The 24,318-nt window shown below is 44.0% G+C and overlaps 1 protein-coding gene across 4 annotated transcripts in view; it reads left to right on the top strand.

Annotated features, from left to right (window-relative positions):
• CRTAC1 (cartilage acidic protein 1) overlaps positions 1-24,318 on the top strand; it is a 951,030-nt gene that overhangs the window by 858,840 nt on the left and 67,872 nt on the right. For all 4 annotated transcript variants that reach the window (XR_012235617.1, XM_073595539.1, XM_073595541.1 and 1 more), the window contains exons 10-11: positions 11,807-11,907; positions 13,844-14,012. Coding sequence is in view for 3 of the 4 variants with exons in the window: in XM_073595539.1 (XP_073451640.1) it covers positions 11,807-11,907; positions 13,844-14,012 (270 nt within the window). In the remaining variant the exon portion in view is untranslated. The remainder of the gene's footprint in view (positions 1-11,806; positions 11,908-13,843; positions 14,013-24,318) is intronic.

Below are 24,318 nucleotides of genomic sequence, written 5' to 3'. Positions count from 1 at the left end.
GGTTTGCCATGTTTGGTATCTATTAACTCGTGAAACCTCGTCTTTTATATTTTACCCAAAAAATTGGGTAATTTATTACGTTTGTGTGCCCTGAAATTAACTTTAGTGTATTTTTTACAGAAATTTTGTGTTTCCTAGACCTGTGCGGTAAAATCATGTGCCATCAAAATTGAAGCTATCATTATTTTATTCTCTAGGGTGTCTCTTTTCAGAAAATATATCATGTTTGGGGGTTTTATGTAATCTTCAGGGCTAAAATTATTTTTTAAGCGTGTTAAAACAAAAAAAAGAAAAAGCCTTAGGTATAGTTCTGCACATTAAAGTGGGGTTCCACCCAAAAAACAAAACTACATGAAAAATTAAAAAAAAAAAAATACAAAAAAAATTTGGATATTTTTTTTAAACTTACCTCTAAATGCCTGTTGCTAGGTGGTCCCTCGTAGTCTGCCTCTTCCAGTGCCTGGGCTGGTGACATCACTTCCCCCTCGGCACAGGAAATGCTCAGCTCTGCTCCCTCCCTCCTGTCAATCATCTTGGACCCATTACAGGTCCCAGGTGACTGAGCGGCCAATCACGGCGCCCACAGTTGCAATGCCGGCGGGGGAGACGAGCGGGGCTTCGATCCCCCGCATCGCTGGATCCTGGGACAGGTAAGTGTCCAATTAAAAGTCAGCAGCTGCAGTATTTGTAGCTGCTGACTTTTGATTTTTTTTTTTTTTTACTGGACCCCCTGGGTGGAACTCCTCTTTAAGCTTTTTTTTTTTTTTTTTAAACATATAGGTACACTTTAAACAAACCTCCTCCAGACACTATTAACATTTAAAGCTGCTCTAATTACCGATCTGCCAGATGGCAGGTTGTACTTTGGGCCTCCCAGGGGCCCCGGGCCCCGGTCGCAGCTACATCTCATGTTTCTCTATCGCTGCAGCGGTTTATATTGACAATGTAGATAAACCAAACATCCAGGGAACATGAAAATATTCTATAATAAAATCATACCTCGCTCTCTATTCTATGGGCTGCTCTGAAAACGTTCATTCTATATTAAATATGTAGATGGCCGTCTCTGAATCAGTAAACAGGAATGCAGCAAGAGAAGGGAGACTGAAATCGGAGCTCCTGATAGGTGGACTGGTTCCATGTTCGAGGAAGCACTGAATCCATGGAATTACATACCTCCCAACCATCCCAGATTTGCTGGGACCATCCTGGATTTGCCGGGACTGTCCCGGGATTAAAAGTAAATCCTGGTGTCCCGCAAATCCTGGCTGAGTCCCGCAGCAGAGCCCAGTGCTGGAACAAGTTCCGGCACTTGACTACGCCAGTCAGTGTGTGCCGCGCAGTGCCCAGCCAGCAAAGTCGTCCACTCACCTGCCCGTCAGGTCACCCACCCCCTCTACAGAATGGAAGAGGAGGGAGGCTAGATCTAATCCACCTCCTCCCCATGTCCCTCTACAAACCCTGGCGTGCAGCCAATCCTGTGGCTGTGAAGGGGTTGTGTGAGCAGGAATTTTGAAGCGGTGCACACAATGTCACTGCCTGGGCCTCGGGAGACCAGCCAGCCTCGGGTGAGTGAAAGTCTGTGACTGAACTCATGCCTCTCTCTCTTCCTTCCTTCCATGTACCATAGTGATCCTTCCTGCCTTCCATGTGCCATAGTGATCCTTTCTGCCTTCCATGTGCCTTAGTGATACTGCCTTCCATGTGAATTAGTAATCCTGCCTACCATGTGTCACAGTGATCCTTCCTGCCTTCCATGTGCTACCGTGATCCTTCCTTTCTGCCTTCCATGTGCCCTAGCAATCCTTTCTGCCTTCCATGTACTATAGTGATCCTTCCTTCCTTCTATGTGCCACAGTGACCTTTCCTTTCTGCCTTCCATGTGCCTTAGTAATCCTTCCTGCCTTCCATGTGTCATTGTGATCCTTCCTGCCTTCCATGTGCCATAATGATCCTTCCTTCCTGCCTTCCATGTGCCATAATGATCCTTCCTTCCTGCCTCCCATGTGCCATAGTGAACCTTTCTGCCTTTCATGTGTCATAGTGATTCTTCCGGCCTTCCATGTGCCACCATGATCCTTCCTGCCTTTCATGTGTCATAGTGCTCCTTCTTGCCTTTCAAATAACATAGTGATCCTTCCTTCCATGTACTATAGTGACCCCTGCTTCCTTTTTCCATATACCACAGTGATCCTTCCTTCCATATAGCAGTGATCCTACCCTCTCTCCAATCTCTCTCCCTAAGGTTTGATTCACACTGGAGACTCCAGTTCATGACACTGCAATCAAACCATATTTTATAGGTACAAGGAAGCCCGGGTTTTGTTTAACCACGTCCCTTAAGTCCATCCTACTATCATATTTGGCCACACCCACTTTTTGCTGTCTCCCTGAAATGTCCCTCATTCTCAAATTCAAACGTTGGGAGGTATGGAATTACCATGACAGCCAGGACACGAGTATTCTGAGAAGGAGGGGTTGGATGCTCCGTGGGGGCGGAGTTCTGTTTATGGAGGTTTTCTATTTATTAATAATTTTTTCCTATTGGTTGAACTCGATGGACTTGTCTTTTTTCAACCCATGTGAGTATTTATTCTCCCAGCACAGGTTACCTTTAAACCTTTTCTACAGTAAAGCCAATCTCTGGGGGAGGGGGAAACTCACCCTTGCAGTGGGCCTGTCCCTGCTCTGTAAGGGATTAAATGGTCATTTGTGACTGGGGGGGGGGCACAAAAGTAATACTTATCTGATCCTCCGCTCAGCCAGCTTTCTTCTCTACCCCCCTACGCTCTGGCAGTGGATTCTCCCTTGATGTACTTATGCCATGCAGGACTATAGGATCTGCACTGGTCTTGATGACATCAGGGAACTTGCAACCACCGGAGCATGGAGGGGGGAAAGAGGTTTTAGGGATCTGACTTAGTCTGGAGAAGCCTGTGGGAGCTGAGGATTGGGGAAGTAAAATTGCTGTTTGTGGCCCCCTAGACCAAGGGTCTCCAAACTATGGCTCATGGGCCACATCCGGCCATTTATAAGCTTTTCTCCTCCCAGGGCTGGTGTCAGAGGCATGTCCTCAATGTGCACACATGGTGGTCAGTGGTGGTCTTTGCTTCAACCTCAAACCTGCCTTCCCCCACCCAACCCCTCACAGTCTTCAGAGCAGTCCCCCCCCCCCCCCCCATTGCACGGTCATCATCCCTGTTGTTGAGTGCTAGGACCACCAATGACGTGTTTGCCCCTCATTCACAAGAGGGCAGAACAACTTCTGCCCAGGCCCGCTCTGCCTCCTGGACCCTGCCCTGATGCTACAGCCACGCTGCAAGCCTTACAGCGGTAAGGGGGACTCTGATGGAGACCCTAATGAAAGAGAGGACCCTTAAGTAATGGGGACTCTGATGTAAGAGAGGACTCTGATGGGGGCCCTGATGTATTGGGGGATACTGCTGTAAGAGGGGACTTTGATGGGGACCCTGATGTAATAGGGGCAATGATGTAAGAGAAGACTCTGATGAAGACCCTGATGAAGTGGGGACACTGGCGTAAAAGGGGACTTTGATGGGGACCCTAATGTAAGAGGGGACTCTGATGGGATCTCTTATGTAAGGGAGGACTTGGGGCTATTTTGATGGGGATTCATATGTAAGGGGGACTCTGATATGTATTCTAATAAAAGGGGAGTGGGGGGACTCTGAGAGGAACTCTGATGTAAGGGGGACTCTGATAGAGACCCTGATGTAAGAGGAAACTGATGTAATGGAGGACTCTGATGCAGACTCTGATTTAAGAGAGGACTGTGATTTAGCGGGGGATTCTGATGGGGACCCTGATGTAAGAGGGGACTGTGATGTAACGGGGGACTCTAATGTAAGAGGGGACTTTGATGGGGACCCTGATGTAAGAGGGGGCTATGGTGTAACAGGGGACTCTTATGGGGACTCTGTTGTAAGAGAGGCCTCTGATGGAGACCCTGATGTAAGAGGAGACTCTGATGTAGCGGGGGACTCTGATGTAAGAGGGGACATTGATGGAACCTTGATGTAAGAGGGGACTCTGATGGGGATTCTCTTATAAGGGGTCTCTGATAGGGACCCTGATGTAAGGGGGACTTTGATGTAAGAGGGAACTCTGATGGGAATCCTGATGTAAAGGGGAGTCTGATGGGGACTCTGGTGTAAGAGGAGATTCTGATGGGGACCCTGATGTAAGAAGGGATTGTGAGGGAGGACCCTGATGTAAGGGGGACGTAAAGGCACTCTGATGGGGACCTTTATGTAAGGGGTGACTGTGATGGGGACCCTGACATACGAAGGAACTCTGAAGGGAACTCCTATGTAAGAGGGGACTTAAAAGGACTTTGATGGGGATCCTGATGAAAGGAGGAGTCTGATGGAGACCCTGATGTAAGAGGGGACTCTGATGGGGACAATGATGTAAGAAGGGGCTCTGATGGGGACAATGATGTAAGAAGGGGCTCTGATGGGGACCCTGATGTAAGACGGGACTTTGATGGGGACCCTGATGTAAGAGGGGACTCTGATGGGGACCCTGATGTAAGAGGGGACTCTGATTGGGACCCTGATGTAAGAGGGGACTCTGATTGGGACCCTGATGTAAGAGGGGACTCTGATTGGGACCCTGATGTAAGAGGGGACTCTGATTGGGACCCTGATGTAAGAGGGGACTCTGATTGGGACCCTGATGTAAGAGGGGACTCTGATTGGGACCCTGATGTAAGAGGGGACTCTGATTGGGACCCTGATGTAAGAGGGGACTCTGATTGGGACCCTGATGTAAGAGGGGACTCTGATTGGGACCCTGATGTAAGAGGGGACTCTGATTGGGACCCTGATGTAAGAGGGGACTCTGATTGGGACCCTGATGTAAGAGGGGACTCTGATTGGGACCCTGATGTAAGAGGGGACTCTGATTGGGACCCTGATGTAAGAGGGGACTCTGATGGGGACCCTAATATAAGAGGGGACTCTGATGGGGACCCTGATGTAAGTGGGACTCTGATGGGAACCCTTACGTAAGGGAGGACTTGAAGGGACTTTGATGGGGACCCTTATGTAAGGGAAACTCTAATGGGGATTCTGATAAAAGTGGGGGCTCTCATAGGCACCCTGATGTAAGGGGGAACTCTGATGGGGACCTTTATGTAAGGGGTGACTGTGATGGGGACCCTGATGTAAGAGTGAACTCTAATGGGTATCCCTGTGTAAGAGGGGACTTAGAAGGACTTTGATGGGGACCCTAGTATAAGAGGGGACTTTAATGGGGACCCTAATATAAGAGGGGACTTTGATGGGGACCCTAGTATAAGAGGGGACTTTGATGGGGACCCTAGTATAAGAGGGGACTTTGATGAGGACCCTAGTATAAGAGGGGACTTTGATGAGGACCCTAGTATAAGAGGGGACTTTGATGGGGACCCTAGTATAAGAGGGGACTTTGATGGGGACCCTAGTATAAGAGGGGACTTTGATGAGGACCCTAGTATAAGAGGGGACTTTGATGGGGACCCTAATATAAGAGGGGACTTTGATGGGGACCCTAGTATAAGAGGGGACTTTGATGGGGACCCTAGTATAAGAGGGGACTTTGATGGGGACCCTAATATAAGAGGGGACTTTGATGGGGACCCCAATATAAGAGGGGACTTTGATGGGGACCCCAATATAAGAGGGGACTTTGATGGGGACCCTAGTATAAGAGGGGACTTTGATGAGGACCCTAGTATAAGAGGGGACTTTGATGGGGACCCTAGTATAAGAGGGGACTTTGATGGGGACTCTGATGGGAACCCTTATGTAAGGGAGGACTTGAAGGTACTTTGATGGGGACCCTTATGTAAGGGAGGACTTGAAGGTACTTTGATGGGGACCCTTATGTAAGGGGAACTCCTATGGGGATTCTGATAAAAGTGGGGGCTCTCATAGACACCCTGATGTAAGGGGGAACTCTAACGGGGATCCCGATGTAAGGAGGAGTCTGATGGAGACCCTGATGTAAGAGGGAACTTTAATGGGGATTCTGATGTAAGGGGGGACTTTGACGGAGACCCTGATCTAAGTGGGGGTACTCTGATGTAAGTGGGGACTCTAATGAGGTCTCTTACCAACATTATTTTTCTTTTATCCTGAATCGTATGAAGCTTCCAAAAAAAGAAGTAAAACGTATTCATTAAATCCAATTGTTTTTAGTCATTTTACTTTTTTTGGCCCACAAATAATTATAAAATATACAATGCGGCCCTCACACTGACCTAGACCTGAACCCTTACAGTGCAGGCTCCGTCCAATGGGGCATTATTCCCTTCCCCGGAGTTCAGACTTTAAAAAATAAATTAGGGATTAATGGGTCCAAAAAAATAAAATGAAAAACAAGATGTCCAGGTATTATAGAGGATCACAGGTCCCCTTGTATCCGTCCCCGATAATCTGAAGTCATTAATGATATCAATAATTCATTTCTCTGAAGAGAATAGAGATTTGCGATTTTTCTGCCAGCGCTGAGATTTGATTTACTATAAATTGCGCTCATTACACGGCGTCTCTCTCATTGTCGTCTTTGTAGTTGGCAGAGTCTGAGCTGCACTTCCACCGATATTCCAGGCGGTGGCACTAGAGATTTGCGCATTAGTTACAAATTGCTGGGGAAAAAAAAAAACAAAAAAAAACGGCGTTGGAGTTTCTTAGCGTTTCGTTGTTAATGTGAAGTCACACTTTTGTATTTAGCGATGCGGTTGTGTCGTTGGATGTCATTTTCCGTTTTTTTATGAATTATCGCTACAATCCCTCCATCTCCCGCTAATCCCCTGGAGGACGGTACATCTCCCTCCTTGTAATGGGTCATCACACAATCTGCACTCCAAAACCGCGCTTTCTTCTTTCAACATCTCGCTCGGAAAAAAAAAAAAAAAAAAACTGGTTTCCCTTAATCCCGATTTATGCAAAGAATTGCAATTAGGGGCTCATATTCTTGGAGAGACGGCTAAAAGTAGGAAATTGTTACCAAGATTAGTGAAGGTTTACGGGAAGGAATGCTAATTACTTTCTGGTTTATAGTCTCAGCAAATAATTATAAAAGCCATGAAATACGGAGGAGAACTTATACTAGAGAACTTTTTATTATATTGCAGTTTTTTTTTTTTGTTTTTTTTACTTTTCTTTACTTTTCTAAACGAGTTTAACCACTTGCTTTCCTGCTCCTTGCAGATACAGTGCCTTGAAAAAAGTATTCACACCCCTTGAAATTTTCCACATTTTGTCATATTACAACCAAAAACGTAAATGTATTTTATTGGGATTTTATGTGATAGACCAACACAAAGTGGCACATAAATTGTGAAGTGGAAGGAAAATGATAAATGGTTTTTTTAGATATTTTACAAATAAATATGTGAAAAGTGTGTGGGGGGGGGGGGGGCATTTGTATTCAGCCCCCTTTACTCTGATACCCCTACCTAAAATCTAGTGGAACCAATTGCCTTCAGAAGTCACCTAATTAGTAAATAGAATCCACCTGTGTGTAATTTAATCTCGGCATAAATACAGCTGTTCTGTGAAGCCCTCCGAGGTTTGTTAGAGAACCTTAGTGAACAAACAGCATCATGAAGGCCAAGGAACACACCAGACAGCTCAGGGATAAAGTTGTGGAGAAGTATAAAGCAGGGTTAGGTTATAAAAACATATCCCAAGCTTTGAACATCTCACAGAGCTCTGTTCAATCCATCATCCGAAAATAGAAAGAGTATGGCACAACCGCAAACCTACCAAGACATGGCCGTCCACCTAAACTGACATAGTTGCCAACATTGTAAAAAATTTTATAGGGACACTTTTTTGCCTGTAGGCGGAGTCTTATTATAATTAGGGAGGGGGGCATCCATTTGTAGGCATGGCATAGCGGGGGGGAAGAAAAATGTGGTGGTGAAAAACGGGCGTGGTTTCAGCGGAATATTGGGTGTGGCTTAAAGGGGGTGTGGCTCAAAGGGGGTGTGTTTAGAGTCTGAGATGAACGAGGGATGGAGGGAGAAAGAGAGAGGGAGAGAGAGAGAGAGGAACAGGCAGACAGCAGGCCTAGATCCTACACCACAATAGAAATATGTGTATTCCAGAAAGTTTAACAATCAGCAGATAAAGATACTCCAAACACCTGGCGTTAGCACTTCAATTATGCCGGCACCATGGTTGTTATGGTGTCAGGATGATTGAAGCACATTATTTCTATTATTACATTGTAATATAAAATTAAATCGTTCAACTCACCATAATGCTGAATCAGTGGGAGCCCTGAGCGTGTCACCTGCCATATCACCTGCCACCAGATGCCATCAGGTGCCCCCAGCGAAGTCCGTCCTTACATCAGGTGCCCCCAGCAGAGTCCCTCCTTACATCAGGTGCCCCCAGCCGAGTCCCTCCTTACATCAGGTGCCCCCAGCAGAGTCCCTCCTTACATCAGGTGCCCCCAGCCGAGTCCCTCCTTACATCAGGTGCCCCCAGCGGAGTCCCTCCTTACATTGGGTGCCCCCAGCCGAGTCCGTCCTTACATCAGGTGTCCCCGGCAGCAGAGTCCTCATCACATCAGTGTCCCCAGCCAGCGGAGCCCTCCTTACCTCTGGTGTCCCCAGCCAGTGGGGCCCCTCCTTACATCTGGTGTCCCCGGAAGTAGAGTCCCTCCTTACATCTGGTGTCCCTGGCAGCAGAGCCGACCTCCTTACATCAGTGTCCCCATCAGTGGAACCCTCCTTCATGCGTCTGTCCCCATCAGCGGCAGCTACACAGTTCCCGGCTTTCTCATGTGTTCAGTGGAGAGGGGAAGGGCCTTCGGGCCGTGCAACCAATCGGCTTCAGTGTACAAGAGAATTGTCTACTTGTACACTGAAGAGAGAAGCCGATTGGCTGCCCCTCCCCTCTCCACTGATCACACAGGGAATAGTCCTCGCGGCGGCGATGGCCATCTTTTTGTAGCCTGCTGGCCGTTTTTGCCTAAAACATTCCCGATTTTCCCGGGACAAAGGCAAAATCCCAGGAATTTAATTGGGACCAGCTCCAATCGGGATGAGGGTCCCAAAATCGGGATTGTCCCAGGAAAATCGGGACTGTTGTCAAGTATGAACAGACAGGCCGTGCAAGGAGAGCATTAATCAGAGAAGAGCCAAGAGGCCCATGGTAACTCTAGAGGAGCTGCAGAGATCCACAGCTCAGGTGGGAGAATCTGTCCACAGGACAACTATTAGTCGTGTTCTCCACAAATCTGACCTTTATGGAAGAGTGACAAGAAGAAAGACATTGGTGAAAGAAAGTCATAAGAAGTCCCGTTTGCAGTTTGCAAGAAGCCATGTGGGGGACACATGGAAGAAGGTGCTCTGGTCAGATGAGACCAACAATGGACTTTTTGGCCTAAAAGCAAAACGCTATGTGTGGTGGAAAATTAACACTGCACATCACCCTGAACACACCATCCCCACTGTGAAACATGGTGGTGGCAGCATCATGTTGTAGGGATGCTTTTCTTCAGCAGGGCCAGGGAAGCTGGTCAGAGTTGATGGGAAGATGGATGGAGCCAAATACAGGGCAATCTGCAAAGAAAACCTGTTGGAGTCTGCAAAAGACTTGAGACTGGGGCGGAGATTCACCTTCCAGCAGGACAACGACCCTAAACATACAGCCAGAGCTACAATGGAATGGTTTAGATCAAAGCATATTCATGTGTTAGAATGGCCCAGTCACAGTCCAGACCTAAATCACATTGAGAATCTGTGGCAAGACTTGAAAATTGCTGTTCACAGACGCTCTCCATCCAATCTGACAGAACTTGAGATATTTTGCAAAGAAGAATGGGCAAAAATGTCCCTCTCTAGATGTGCAAAGCTGGTAGAGACATCCCCAAAAAGACTTGCAGCTGTAATTGCAGTCAAAGGGGGTTCTACAAAGTATTGACTCCGGGGGGCGCCATACAAATGTACCCCCCACACTTTTCACATACGGTATTTATTTGTAAAAAATTTTGAAAACCATTTATCATTTTCCTTCCACTTCACAATTATGAGCCACTTTGTGTAGGTCTATCACATGAATTCCCAATAAAATACATTTACGTTTTTGGTTGTAACATGACAAAATGTGCAAAATTCCAAGGGGTATGAATACTTTTCCAAGGCACTGTATACTGCAGCGGGGCGACATGGTTAAGCTCAGTCACTATTTAATTTTTTTTTTTAACATACTGTCACTAGTCAGTGTCCCTGATCACAGCCCCACCAGTCATATGATGACGCTGTACTGCACTGCTGACAGTATGTAAAAAAAAATGTGAAAAAAAAAAAAAAAAAATTTTATTTAATTTCTTTATTTTCCAAAAAATTGTGACAAAAAAATTGCAACTTCAAAAAATTTGCCATGCCTCTTACTGAATACCGCAGAATGTCTACTTTCCAAAAAGGGGTCATTTGGGGAGTATTTGGACTTTTCTGGCATTTTAGGGGTCCAAGAAATGAGATTGACTGTCAGTAAATCAGGATTGATCAATTTTCAAATATATACCCCATAATTTGTAGACGCTATAACTTTCACATAAACCAATCAATATACACTTATTGGGATTTTTTTGTTCACCAAAGACATGTAGCAAAATACATTTTGGCCTTAATTCATGAAGAAATTTGATTTTATTGGATATGTAGAAAATAGAAAATATTGGGGGTTTTTTTTCAAAAATTTCTAATGTATTTTTTATTTATATAATAAAAATTAAAAACTCAGTGGTGATCAAATACCACCAAAAGAAAACTCCTTTTGTGTAAACACAATTACATAAATTTCATTTGGGTACGGCGTTTCATGAGCGTGCAACAGATTCGAAAAACAAATTCAAATTCGAAAACAACATTAGAGTAAAATAGAATAGAAAAGAATAGAATAGAGTAAAACAGAATAAAAAATAAAAAATAGAGTAAAATATAATAGAAAATAAAGGAATAGAATAGAAAATAATAGAAAAGAATGGGCTAGAGTAGAGACTAGAAATTAATAGAATAGAGTGAAACAGAATAAAATAAAAAATAGAATAAAATATAATAGAAAATAAAGGAATAGAATAGAAAAGAATAGAATAGAGTAGAAAAGAATAATAAAAAAGAATAGAAATTAATAGAAAAGAGTAAAACAGAACAGAATAGAAAATAAAAAAATAGAATAAAATATAATAGAAAGTAAAGAAATAGAATAGAAAATAATAGAATAGAATAGAGTAGAGTAGAAAAGAATAGCGTAAAAGAGAACAGAATAAAATTAAAAATTAAAGAATAGAGTAAAATAGAAAATTAACTGAATCGAGTAAAACAAACAAATTAACAAAACTATTTAAATAAGGCATCGAAACAAAACAAATCTTTTGGTTCTGCACATGTGTACCTCGTCTCCTATGTGCCCTGGTAACACCCCTGCACGATGGGGGGGGTGCTGACACAGTACATGTAGTACTCTTTTCAGCACAGTGCAAGGCAATTGACTACACCGTATGGCCAGCAATTGAACTTTTTGAGATGTCTGTGTGAGATCTCAATAAAGTTGTTAAAAAAAAAAAAAAGACAATCTTGGCCCCACCACACCACACACCAGTCTCTGGGTTGCAATGCAGCGTCTGGTGTGAACGAGCCCTTGCTACTTGGTGCTGTACGTTCAATCAATGTATGTGTCCCGGTCATGCCTCCGATGGTAGCCGGGTTTTGTGCTGTTGGCCATCAGTGTGTGGTCACCTTTAGTCCACAACTTATAGAATTATTTTGGTGAACTCTCTGTAGGTGGCGTTGTGACGGACTTTGATGGTGACGGTATGCTGGATCTAATCCTTTCTCATGGAGAGTCCATGGCACAACCAATATCCGTCTTCAAAGGCAAGCAGGTAAGAAACTATTCTTGCTCCTCTGAACTGTAAGGTGTTAGTGAGGAAGAAAGGCCCCCTAACGTGTGAATGAGACCAAGGCCACCAGTGTGTCTTTGGGAAGGGAATGACCCACCAACCTACTTTGTGACGGCTCCATATCTGAAACTCCAATAAGACTGTTTGTGTTTTCTGTAAACGGATTCTTGCTTTTCTCTTTTTCTGACCTGTCCACTTTGTATACTGTAGGACAGGAGTCTCCAAACTGCAGCTCTCGAGCCAGATGTGGCCCTTTGCTTGCCTTTATCCGTCCTTTGGAGCACAAATCCTTACACTGACACCGTGGATAGGACACTTTTCCTCCCACTGATACCAATGATGTAATTTTTGTACTCCCATTGACCACCAAACCTATGGCATTTTCTACTCCCACTGGTCACAGTCCAGCCCTCCTAAAGTTTGAAAGGCAGTAAATTGGCCCTTTGCGTCAAAGGTTTGGAGACCCCAAGCTCTAGAATATAACGTAAATTAAAAATCCAGCAGTGAGTCCCGGACCCCCTTGTTAAGGTCATGTTAGGAATACAGACCTTGGCTCAGGTGCAGATATCTCTCCACCAAAGTCCTTGAGAGATGCAAAGAACGGAATTACGATATTTTTTAACTTTCGAGCATGCACCAAAAGCTGAAGTATGTGTTTTGGGTTGGTTAACCATTTACACGGTAATAGGTGAGGAATAGTGCCCCATTGTTGGTGTCAGTGGCAGGAATTATGCCCCATTGTTGATGTCAGTGGCAGGAATTATGCCCCATTGTTGTCAGTGGCAGGAATTACTGTATGCCCCATCATTGGTGTTAGCGTGAGGAATACTCAACTGGTTGATGTCAGTAAAAGGATTTATGCCCCATCATTGGTGTCAATGGAAGGTATAGTGCCTTATTGTTGATGTCAGTAATTATGCCCCATTGTTGGTGTCAGTAATTATGCCCCATTGTTGGAGTCAATGGATTGAATAGTGCTCTATTGTCGATGTCAGTGGCAGGAATTATGCTCCATTGTTGGTGTCAGTGGGAGGAATAGTGCCCCATTGTTGGTGTCAGTGGGAGGAATAGTGCCCCATTGTTGGTGTCAGTGGGAGGAATAGTGCCCCATCATTGGTATCAGTGAGAGAAATAGTTCCCCATTATTGGTATCAGTGGGAGGAATAGTGACCCATTATTGGTGTCAGTGGGAGGAATAGTGACCCATTATTGGTGTCATTGGAAGAAATTCTGCCCCATTGTTGGTGTTGGTAGAAGGAATAGTGCCCCATTTTCTGGTGTCAGTGGAAGGAATAGTACCCCATTGTTGATGTCAATGAAAGGAATTATGCCCCATTATTGGCTTCAGTGGCAGGAATAATGCCTAAAGGGCCCGATTAAGGCAAGCAAAGGGACGCAGTTTGGAAACCCCTGCTCTAAATAAAAATAAACATAGATTAAAGTAGGATTTTCATATGTAACAACTTTTTTTCATTTTGGATAGAGTAAGGGAGGGTTATAGCCCCTGTCAGATTTTTTTTTCACCATCTGTGTCCCATTGCAGAGATTTACCATTACTTCCTGTCCCATAGCCAAACAAAATGAGAGGAAATCCTGCAAATTAAGGGAATCCCTTGGGGGGCCCCCAAGTCACCAGAACCAGTGCCCCCTTTGGAAGGTTTCCCCTCTATTACTTTTCTGGGGACAACTCAAAAGTTTGGATTTTTCTTTTATTTTCACTGTCAGTGATATTGATAAACAGGACAAATGGAGAGGATGAATCTCCCTAATGGTGATAACATCTAAGAGGTCTTCTGATCCCTCTCCACTCCATCCAAAATGAGAAAAAAAAAAAAGTTTTGCTTTTAGTTATACTATAAACTCTCTTTTAAGTTACAGCTTACATGTGGCTTTCTAACGTATACGCTTATTTTTCCAGGGTCTGAAAAACCATTGGCTCAGAGTAATACCCCGGACCAAGTTTGGTGCGTTTGCTCGCGGAGCGAAGGTAGTTCTATACACAAAGAAGAGTGGAGCCCATCTGAGGATCATCGATGGTGGATCCGGTTACCTCTGTGAAATGGAGCCGGTGGCTCACTTTGGTCTTGGTAGGTACACAGACATTTATTTTTTTTTCGATTTCTGTATGGCGTGCCGAGCAGCCTCGGTCCGTCACTCCACACGTCAGAGCTGAAGGAACTCTAATTAGGTTCTAAAATAGAAAGGTCTACAACATACGTCTCCACCGGTCACGGGAGATCCATGTTCTTTCTTCTGTTGTCTACATTTCCAGACAAGTAGCTTAGCAACAACCTGGGGTCGGCTGAATAAAAGAAAGATTTTGAGACAGATATTTATGTTAAGGTTGTCAAAGGTTGTCAAATTCTACTATTACCCCCCCCCCCCCCCAAATCGTTCCCGCCCATCATTCAGATTTTACACAACTGGTTTTGGACTAAAAGTATCACTTTGAATGGATGGCGCTAATCCATAGTGATGATGAATAGTAGAGGTCTGTGTGTGGTTACAGCAAGGGTTGTTGACTTTCAAGTTGAAAGGGAGATTTTAATAATTTTTGGTTATTTTATCTCACTTGAAGGTTTACACGTGTATGTTTTAGATTATTTGTAATGATACGAGGGCTGTACCGTGGGCATAACTTTTTTTTTTTATTAATATACATAGGTAAGTCAAATTTCACATGTACAATGCCTTGAGAAAGTAAAGGTTTGGGGGTGCACTTGACCAGTTGACCAGTTGACCCCTAGCCTATCAATACCCCTTGAAATTTTCCACATTTTGTCATGTTACAACCAAAAACGTAAATGTATTTTATTGGGATTTTATGTGATAGACCAACACAAAGTGGCACATAATTGTGAAGTGGAAGGAAAATGATAAATGGTTTTCAATTTTTTTTACAAATAAATATGTAAAAAGTGTGGGGGGTGCATTTGTATGGCGCCCCCCGGAGTCAATACTTTGTAGAACCCCCTTTCACTGCAATTACAGCTGCAAGTCTTTTTGGGGATGTCTCTACCAGCTTTGCACATCTAGAGAGGGACATTTCTGCCCATTCTTCTTTGTAAAATATCTCAAGCTCTGTCAGATTGGATGGAGAGCGTCTGTGAACAGCAATTTTCAAGTCTTGCCACAGATTCTCAATTGGATTAAGGTCTGGACTGTGACTGGGCCATTCTAACACATGAATATGCTTTGATCTAAACCATTTCATTGTAGCTCTGGCTGTATGTTTCGAGTCGTTGTCCTGCTGGAAGGTGAACCTCCGCCCCAGTCTCAAGTCTTTTGCAGACTCTAATGCTGCGTACACACGACCGGACTTTCTGGCAGAAAAGGTCAGACGGAATCATTCCATCGGATATTCCAATCATGTGTGGGCTTCATCTGACTTTCTCTTTCGAAAATTTTGACGGACCTAGAAATAGAACATGTTTTAAATTTTTCCGACGGAATCAATTCCTATCGGGAAAACCGTTCGTCTGTATGCAATTCCGACGGACCAAAAACAACGCTAGGGCAGCTATTGGCTACTGGCTATTGAACTTCCTTTTTCTAGTCCCGTCGTACGTCATCACGTTCTAAATGATCGGACTTTGGTGTGATCGTGTGTAGGCAAGTCCGTTTCAGCGGAACTCCGTCGGAAAACCAGCCAGAGTTTATTCTGACAGAAAAAACGGTCGTGTGTACGCGGCATTACAGATTTTCTTCTAAGATTGCCCTGTATTTGGCTTCATTCATCTTCCCATCAACTCTGATCAGATTCCCTGTCCCTGCTGAAGAAAAACATCCCCACAACATGATGCTGCAGTGTTAGTTTTCCGCCACACATAGCGTCTTGCTTTTAAGTCAAAAGTTCAATTTTGGTCTCATCTGACCAGAGCACCTTCTTCCACATGTTTGCTGTGTCCTCCACATGGCTTCTCACAAACTACAAACGGGACTTCTCATGACTTTCTTTCAACAAAGGCTTTCTTCTTGCTACTCTTCCATAAAGACCAGATTTGTGGAGAACACGACTAATAGTTGTCCTGTGGACAGATTCTCCCACCTGAGCTGTGGATCTCTGCAGTTCCTCCAGAGTTACCATGGACCTCTTGGCTCTTCTCTGATGAATGCTCTCCTTGCCTGGCTGGTCAGTTTAGGTGGACGGCCATGTCTTGGTAGGTTTGCAGTTGTGCCATACTCTTTACATTTTCGGATGATGGATTGAACAGAGCTCCGTGAGATGTTCAAAGCTTGGGATTTTTTTAACCTAACCCTGCTTTATACTTCTCCACAACTTTATCCCTGACCTGTCTGATGTGTTCCTTGACCTTCATGATGCTGTTTGTTCACTAAGGTTCTCTAAGGGCTTCACAGAACAGCTGTATTTACAGTGAAGGAAAAAAGTATTTGAACCCCCTGCTGATTTCATATGTTTGCTCACTGACAAAGAAATGATCAGTCTATAATTTTAATGGTAAATTTATTTTAACAGTGAGAGACCACTTTGTTGCCTTGGCCGTGTGTTTTGGGTCATTGTCATGCTGGAATACTCATCCGCCACCCATTTTCAATGCCCTGGCTGAGGGAAGGAGGTTCTCACCCAAGATTTTACAGAACAAGTCTCTTTGATGCGGTGAAGTTGTCCTGTCCTTTTAGCAAAAAAACACCCCAAAGCATGATGTTTCCACCTCCATGTTTTACAGTTTGTATGGTGTTCTTGGGGTCATAGGCAGCATTCCTCCTCCTCCAAACAGGGCAAGTTGAGTTGGTGCCTAAAGAGCTCGATTTTGTTCTTATCTGACCACAAAACTTTCCCCCAGTTCTCCTCTGAATCATTCAGATGTTCATTAGCAAACTTCAGACCGGCCTGTACATGTGCTTTCTTGAGCAGATGGACCTTATGGGCGCTGCAGGATTTCAGTTCCTCACGGCGTAGTGTGTTACCAATTGTTTTCTTGGTGTCTATGGTCCCAGCTGCCTTGAGATCATTGACAAGATTCTCCCGTGTAGTTCTGGGCTGATTCCTCACAGTTCTCACGATCATTGAAACTCCACGAGGTGAGATCTTGCATAGAGCCCCAGACCGAGGGAGATTGACAGTTATTTTGTGTTTCTTCCATTTGCGAATAATCACACCAACCATTGTTACCCTCTCACCAAGCTGCTTGGCGATGGTCTTGTAGCCCATTCCAGCCTTGTGTAGGTCTACAGTCTTGTCCCTGACATCGTTGGACAGCTCTTTGGTCTTGGCCATGGTGGAGAGATTGGAATTTGATTGATTGTTTCTGTGGACAGGTGCCTTTTATATAGGTAACAAGCTGAGATTAGGAGCACTCCCTTTAAGAGAGTGCTCCTAATCTCAGTTTGTTACCTGTATAGAAGACAACTGGGAGGCAGAAATCTTGTTAATTGATAGGGGGATCAATTCCTTTTTTCACTCCCAAAGAAAATATGTGGAGGGAGCTGAAGGTTCGAGTTACCAAACGTCGGCCTCGAAACCTTAATGACTTGGAGAAGATCTGCCAACAGGAGTGGGACTTATTTCACTCATTAAAATGCAAATCAATGTATAACTTTTGTGAAATGCGTTTTTCTGGATATTTTTGTTGTTATTCTGTCTCTCGCTGTTAAAATAGACCGACCATTAAATTATAGACCGATCATTTTTTTTGTCAGTGGGCAAATGTACAAAATCAGCAGGGGGTCTAATACTTTTTTCCCTTACTGTATACTGATATTAAATTACACACAGGTGGACTCTATTTACTAATTAGGTGACTTCTGAAGGCAACTGGTTCCACTAGATTTTAGTTAGGGGTATCAGAGTAAAGGGGGGTTGAATACAAATGCCCCCCCACACTTTTCACATATTTATTTGTAAAACATTTAGAATACTTTTTATCATTTTTTCTTCCACTTCACAATTATGTGCCACTTTGTGTTGGTCCATCACATAAAATCCCAATAAAATACATTTACGTTTTTTGGTTGTAACATGACGAAATGTGGGAAGTTTCAAGGGGTGTGAATACTTTTTCAATGCAGGTAAATAATGGGCTCCAAAGCAGAAGCAACAGGCTGTCCTTGAGTTTTTGATGGAGGAGAGGTGCAGGCTGTCTTACATTGATGGTTTCCAACTGTGTGGTTTGTCCTCAATGCTGGTTTCCCCTTCTTTAACCACTTGCCGACCACGCTATAGCCAAAAGACGGCTACAGTGAGGTCGTCCAGTTCTGGAAGGGAGTCCATGGACGTCCTCCCAGAACCATGCCCCCCCCCCCCCCCCCCACGTGCCCCCTGCAGGGCGCTCTGTGATCACTGTGTCCTTCAGACACAGCTGATCACAGATCAGGGTAAACAGCCAATCACAGTGGCCCTTTACCATGTGATCAGCTGTGTCCATTCACAGCTGATCACATATAAACAAACTTGCCGGTTATCGGCACTCCTTTCCTTTATGTCCTACCTAAAAACACCCTGAAACTGACACTAATACTAATTTAAAAATATCAAATCATGCCCAAAATATACTGGCCCTGACCTCGACCTTTGACCCTTACTTGACCCAAACACTAACCTTGGTACTGACCTATATCAAATCTTGATCTAGGTATTTTTTCTTTATTTTATTTTCTATGATTTATTTTATTTTTTTTTTCTCTCTGCCAGGAGAGAGAAAGATACATTGTATCTTTCCTCTCCATTCACAGAGAGAGACATACACAAAATATACTGCCCAAAATATACTGGCCCTGACCTTGACCCAAACACTAACCCTGGCACTGACCTATATCAAATCTTGATCTAGGTATTTTTTCTTTATTTTATTTTCTATTATTATTTGTTCATTTTTGCACACATTTTTTTTTCTCTCTGCAGGGAGAGAAAGATACATTGTATCTTTCCTCTCCATTCACAGAGAGAGAAAAACACAGCGGCGGGCTTCACAGTGACTCAGTGACAATCCGAGGGTGATCCTGTTCTGGGTCCCAATCGTTAGTACGGTAACCGGGAGTTCCGGGTCCCAAACGTTAGTACGGGACCCGGGGCTCTTGGTGAGACCCCGGTCTCTGTGCTGGGAGTATGCTTTGCGGCTCGCTCCAAGCACAAGGACAGATACACATATATGCGGCCCCATGGCAAAAAGCTCAGTCCAGTGAGGCCGCATATAGGTGTTCTGTCGGTGTGAAGGGGTTAATATAACAGTTATGCCCACTTTTGCATTATTTTCAGTACAGCCCTCGTATTTTTCTTCAGGGAATCCTCTAGTGGACACAAGAAGGATGTATCATCATTCACTTAACCCCTTTATGCCGACCTAACACAAGTATGCGGCCTCACTGGACTGGGCTTTTCTCCATGGGGTCGCATATTTGCGTAACTTCTTTTGTGCCGGGAGCGCGCCACACGGAGACTGGGGTCTCACGGAGAGCCCCTGGCCCCCGTACTAATGATCGGGTCCCAGAACTCCGGATTTCGGGTCACCTGATCCCTGTGATAGCCTCTGATTGGCTAACACAGTGATCAGTCACACTGTGAAGCCCACCCCCGTGTTTTTCTCTGTAAATGCAGAATTAAAAAAAAAAAGTGTATGTAATCTAGGCCAGTGGCAGGGTTAGTGTTTTGGTCAAGGTCAGGATCAAAGGTCAGGGTCAGTATTTTTCGGACAGGATTTTACATTTTTTTTATAAATTAAAATCACTCTTATGCCCCGTACACACGGTTGGACTTTCCGACGGAAAATGTGCGATCGGAGCTTGTTGTCGGAAATTCCGTGTGTAGGCTCCATCGGACAGTTTCCATCGGAATTTCTGACACACAAAGTTTGAGAGCAGGCTATAAAATTTTCCAACAACAAAATCCGATCGCGTAAATTCCGATCGCGTGTAGACAATTCCGACACACAAAATGCCACGCATGCTCGGAAATCAAGCAGAAGAGCAGCACTGGCTATTGAAATTCATTTTTTTTCTCGGCTCGTCGTACGTGTTGTACGTCACCGCGTTCTTGACGTTCGGAATTTGTGCGACCCTGTGTATGCAAGACAAGTTTCAGCCAACATCCGTCGGAAAAAATCCGAACGATTTTGTTGTCGGAACGTGCGACCATGTGTACGGGTCATTAGTGTCGGTGTGTTTTAGGTAGGATAAAAAAAAAAAACAAATTAAAAATGCGCACTATTGTTTCTGGGCTGTACTACGGGTACATACAACAACTCGCTGCGATCATCGGGAGCAAGAGAATTTATTTTGGGTTGTTGTTTGGTGGTAGGTTATGGTAGTAGCAAGAAATATACAGTTACATTTAAAATATATATATATTTTTTTTTTTACTATTTTGCGACAGTTTCTCTTTGATAATAAAAAAAAGAAAAATCAGGAGATGTCCATTACCATTTACCACCAAGTAAAAGCCCAATTTGTCCTGTAAATAAGGCAGTATAATCAACCTGGATGCACAAAGTAGTTGTGATGATATGTACAGTTTTACCAACACATGTCAAAGTTGCAAAATTGTGCTTAGGCACTCATATTTGTTTTACCCGTAGACGTGAAGGGGATTTATAAAACGGTTATGCCCACTTTTTGCATTAACTTCGGTACAGCCCTCGTATATTCCTACAGGGAATCCTCCATCCGACACAATGATGTATCCTCATTCACTTAAATTGATAAAGGTATGGTGGGGTGTCAGGAGCTACTCCAAAAAACTCCCCATGACAAAGGGAATGTTGATGGACTATCTCGGTACCCAGGGAATGGACAATCAGATATTAAAAATATATATATTTTATTGTGGAAAACAAACTTGATACACATTAATACAAGCACTATATAAAAATTGGTTGCATACAATAGCAAGATGATCCAGACTAAACAGTGGGAACCCCACAAAATAGTGGAGCCTCCGGAGATGTAGGTCCAAAACGTGACCCCCTACATGTTTCGCAAATTTTTTCGCTTCTTCAGGAGGAGTTGACCTTATACATCTATAAAGAAATAAAGTCTTATGTCACGTACACACGGTCGGATTTTCCGACAGGAAATGTTCGATGGGAGCTTGTTGTCGGAAATTCCGATCGTGTGTAGGCTCCATCTGACATTTTCCGTCGGAATTTCCGACAAACAAAATTTGAGATCTGGATCTCAAATTTTCCGACAACAAAATCCGTTGTCGTAAATTCCGATCGCGTGTGCACAATTCCGACGCACAAAGTTCCACGCATGCTCGGAATCAAGCAGAAGGAGCCGCGCTGGCTATTGAACTTCATTTTTCTCGGCTCGTCGTACGTGTTGTACGTCACCGCGTTCTTGGCGCTCGGAATTTCCGACAAAATTTGTGTGGCCATGTGTATGCAAGACAAGTTTGAGCCAATATCCGTCGGAAAAAATCCATGGATTTTGTTGTCGGAATGTGCGATCGTGTGTACGGGGCATTACATTTAAATTTATCACAAAATAGTAAAAGGAGGGGGGAAAAAAAAAGGGGGAAAAGGGAAGGTTATACTTTTATAAAATAGATACATTGATGCTTGGAGTAAATTTGTTACAGTCAGGCCTGACTGAGGCTCGGTTCACACTGGGGCGACTTGGGATCCGACTTGTACGCCCTCAAGTCGCCCCAAGTCGCCCCAGAAATAGTTTTGATGGGAGTTAACGCTAGTGTCTTAATAGACACTACTGAAGTCGCTCCGACTTCAGAGCGTACTCCCTGTATTACTTTGATCCGACTTGGTAGGCGACCTGTACCATAGAAATCAATGGAAGTCGCCTCCAAGTCGGATCTCTCTGTAAAGTCAAGCGACTTTGCAGGGAAAACCCCTCCCTCCCCCCCTCCCTCCCAGAGAGCTGATTGGCCACAGGCGAAGTCGCCTGTCATGGAGGCGACTTCAAGTCGCCTCGTAATTTGCCGAAGTCGCGTCGGAGTTGCGTCGAAGTCGCGTCGAGGTCGCGTCGAAGCCGCCGTGCAAAGTCGCGCTAAAGTCGTGTTGCCCATGTGTGAACCGACCCTTACCAATGGGAACGGCACATGCGGCACAATTTGAGGCACCCAAAAATGGATAATCCCCCACGCGGCAAACACGGGGGGCACTAAAGGGATGCTGTAACTGAAAAAAAAAGTATTGATGTTATATAATATAACTGATATAAATAGGTCCAAAAACACACAAGTAGAAAGGAAGGGAAAAGAGAAAGGGGGGGGGGAGGAAAAGGGGGGGGGGACACTGAATATAGGAGGGGATGTGATAGAGGGTGGGGGAAGAGGGGGGAAGGAAAGAAGGGGTAGAGGGAGAGAGACCAGGGAAGGGAAGAAAAAGAGAAAGTGGGGGCAGGGAAAGGAAAAGGGGGTTGGTGAAAAGGTGTGTTGGGGATGGGCTGAAAGAAAGGAAGTAAGGGAGAGGGGGGGAGGGGTGGGGGGTGTTGGAAAAGACAGGGGGGCCACATTAAGTGAATGAAAGGCGCTTCCTTTCATTCACTTAAACTAATGACAATGATAGTTTAACTGATAGAAGTTTAGCCTATCACGGGTACGTTGACGATATCTTTAGGGTCCAGGAACCAGTAGAGGGGGTCAATCCCTTCCCTATTCCTCCAGAACCGGATTCCTCTGTAATCAAAACCACATAAAACTGATGCTTCAATAATTAACGCCTGACCTATAATGGAGCCCTGTAACGATGACGGCGTTGTAAGGAGTTAATCTGCGCCCGCAGTGAGAGCCGGCTTAAGGAGCGTGTTAAACATTTCAACTTACAGTTCAATGCGCTGACTAGCAATGAGATGAGAGAGCTGCCGTGTAGTCATCGGTGGCGTCACCAACGAGTTAAAGAGTCTGGCTAAGCTAAAAGGTTTGTTATTTTAGGAATTAAAACAAGAAATAAGCTTTGATGGTCTTGGCAGCGTTTGAGCCTGCTCTGCTCCCCGTCTTTCATCTCCTTCCTTTCTGCTTGTTTCATTAGCAAGGGATGAATTCTTGGTAATTGGGAGTCAGGGAAGCAAAGGGATTTCACAAGGGGCTGCCTGCGTTAGGAATTTATCTGCCATGACACGAAGCCATGGTCCTATCATGGAAAATGTCATGGAGGAAACAAAGGCCGTATCTCAAAGATGGGAGGATGTGGCCTATATCTCCTCCCCCCCCCTGCTAAGCTCTGATAACCAACATTTACAGTCACCTGACTGAGCTTTAATAGTGTGCCTATTCTTAGGAAGCCCCAGAAATCTGAGGTTCAGTCTACAGACTGTGTGGGTGGTTATTGATCAAACTAGACGGAAAAAAACGACAGCTTCTAGATAGACAATACACATTACAAAGATACAGAAAGTTTTTTTTTTTTTTACAGTAGATCCTTGCCTGCGTTCCAGAGATATTGAAGTTGGCTTTGTCAGCTCATTAGCTTAACCACTTCAAGACCAAGCCTATTTCTTATGTTGTTTACAAGTTAAAAATCAGTATTTTTTGCTAGAACATTTTTAACGCATCGCCTATAGAAATTTTCAAGTACCGTAGTCTGTCGCCATTCCACAAGGGTGCGCAATTTTAAAGCGTAACATGTTAGGTATCCATTTACTCGTAACATCATCTTTCACAACATACAAAAAAAAAGGGCTAACTTTACAGTTTTGTTTTTTTTAAGTTCAGTGAAGTATATTTTTTTTCCCCAAAAAATTGCGTTTGAAATTGCACAAATACCGTGTAAAATAAAATATTGCAACAACCGCCATTTTATTCTCAAGAGTCCCTGCCAAAAAAATATATTGTATGTAATGTTTATATATTTTTTTAGGAGAGAGAATCGTTGCAATATTTTATTGTACACGGTATTTGCGCAGCGGTCTTTCAAACGCAATTTTTTGGGGAAAAATACACTTCACTGACTCTTAAAAAAACGAAACAGTAAAGTTAGCCCAATTGTTTTGTATATTGTGAAAGATGTTGTTATGCCGAGTAAATAGATACCCAACATGTCACGCTTTTAAATTGCATGCACTCGCAGAATGGCGACAAACTACGGTACTTAAAAATCTCCATAGGTGACGCTTTCAAAAATTTTAACGGTTACCAGTTTAGAGTTACAGAGGAGTTCCTTTGCTAGGATTATTGCTCTTATTCTGACGAACCCAGCGAAACCTCACATGTGGTTTGAACACTGTTTACATTTGCGGGTGTGACTTACGTATGCATTTAATTTGGCGCGCGAGCTCGGAGGCATGGGGCGCTTTAAAGGTTTTTTTTTTTTTTTATTATTAACTTTCTTTATTTCATATTATTTTTACACTGTCCCTTTAAAAAAAAAATTCTGATCACTTTTATTGCTGTCACAAAAAATGTAAACATCCCTCATGACAGTAATAGGCAGTGACAGGTACTCTTTATGGAGGGATCTGGGCAGTGGCAACTGGTGCTCA

This window comes from Aquarana catesbeiana, linkage group LG08, assembly GCF_042186555.1.
Source record: "Aquarana catesbeiana isolate 2022-GZ linkage group LG08, ASM4218655v1, whole genome shotgun sequence".
Classification (NCBI taxonomy): domain Eukaryota; kingdom Metazoa; phylum Chordata; class Amphibia; order Anura; family Ranidae; genus Aquarana; species Aquarana catesbeiana.
This window is presented reverse-complemented; position numbering and strand designations above follow the sequence as displayed.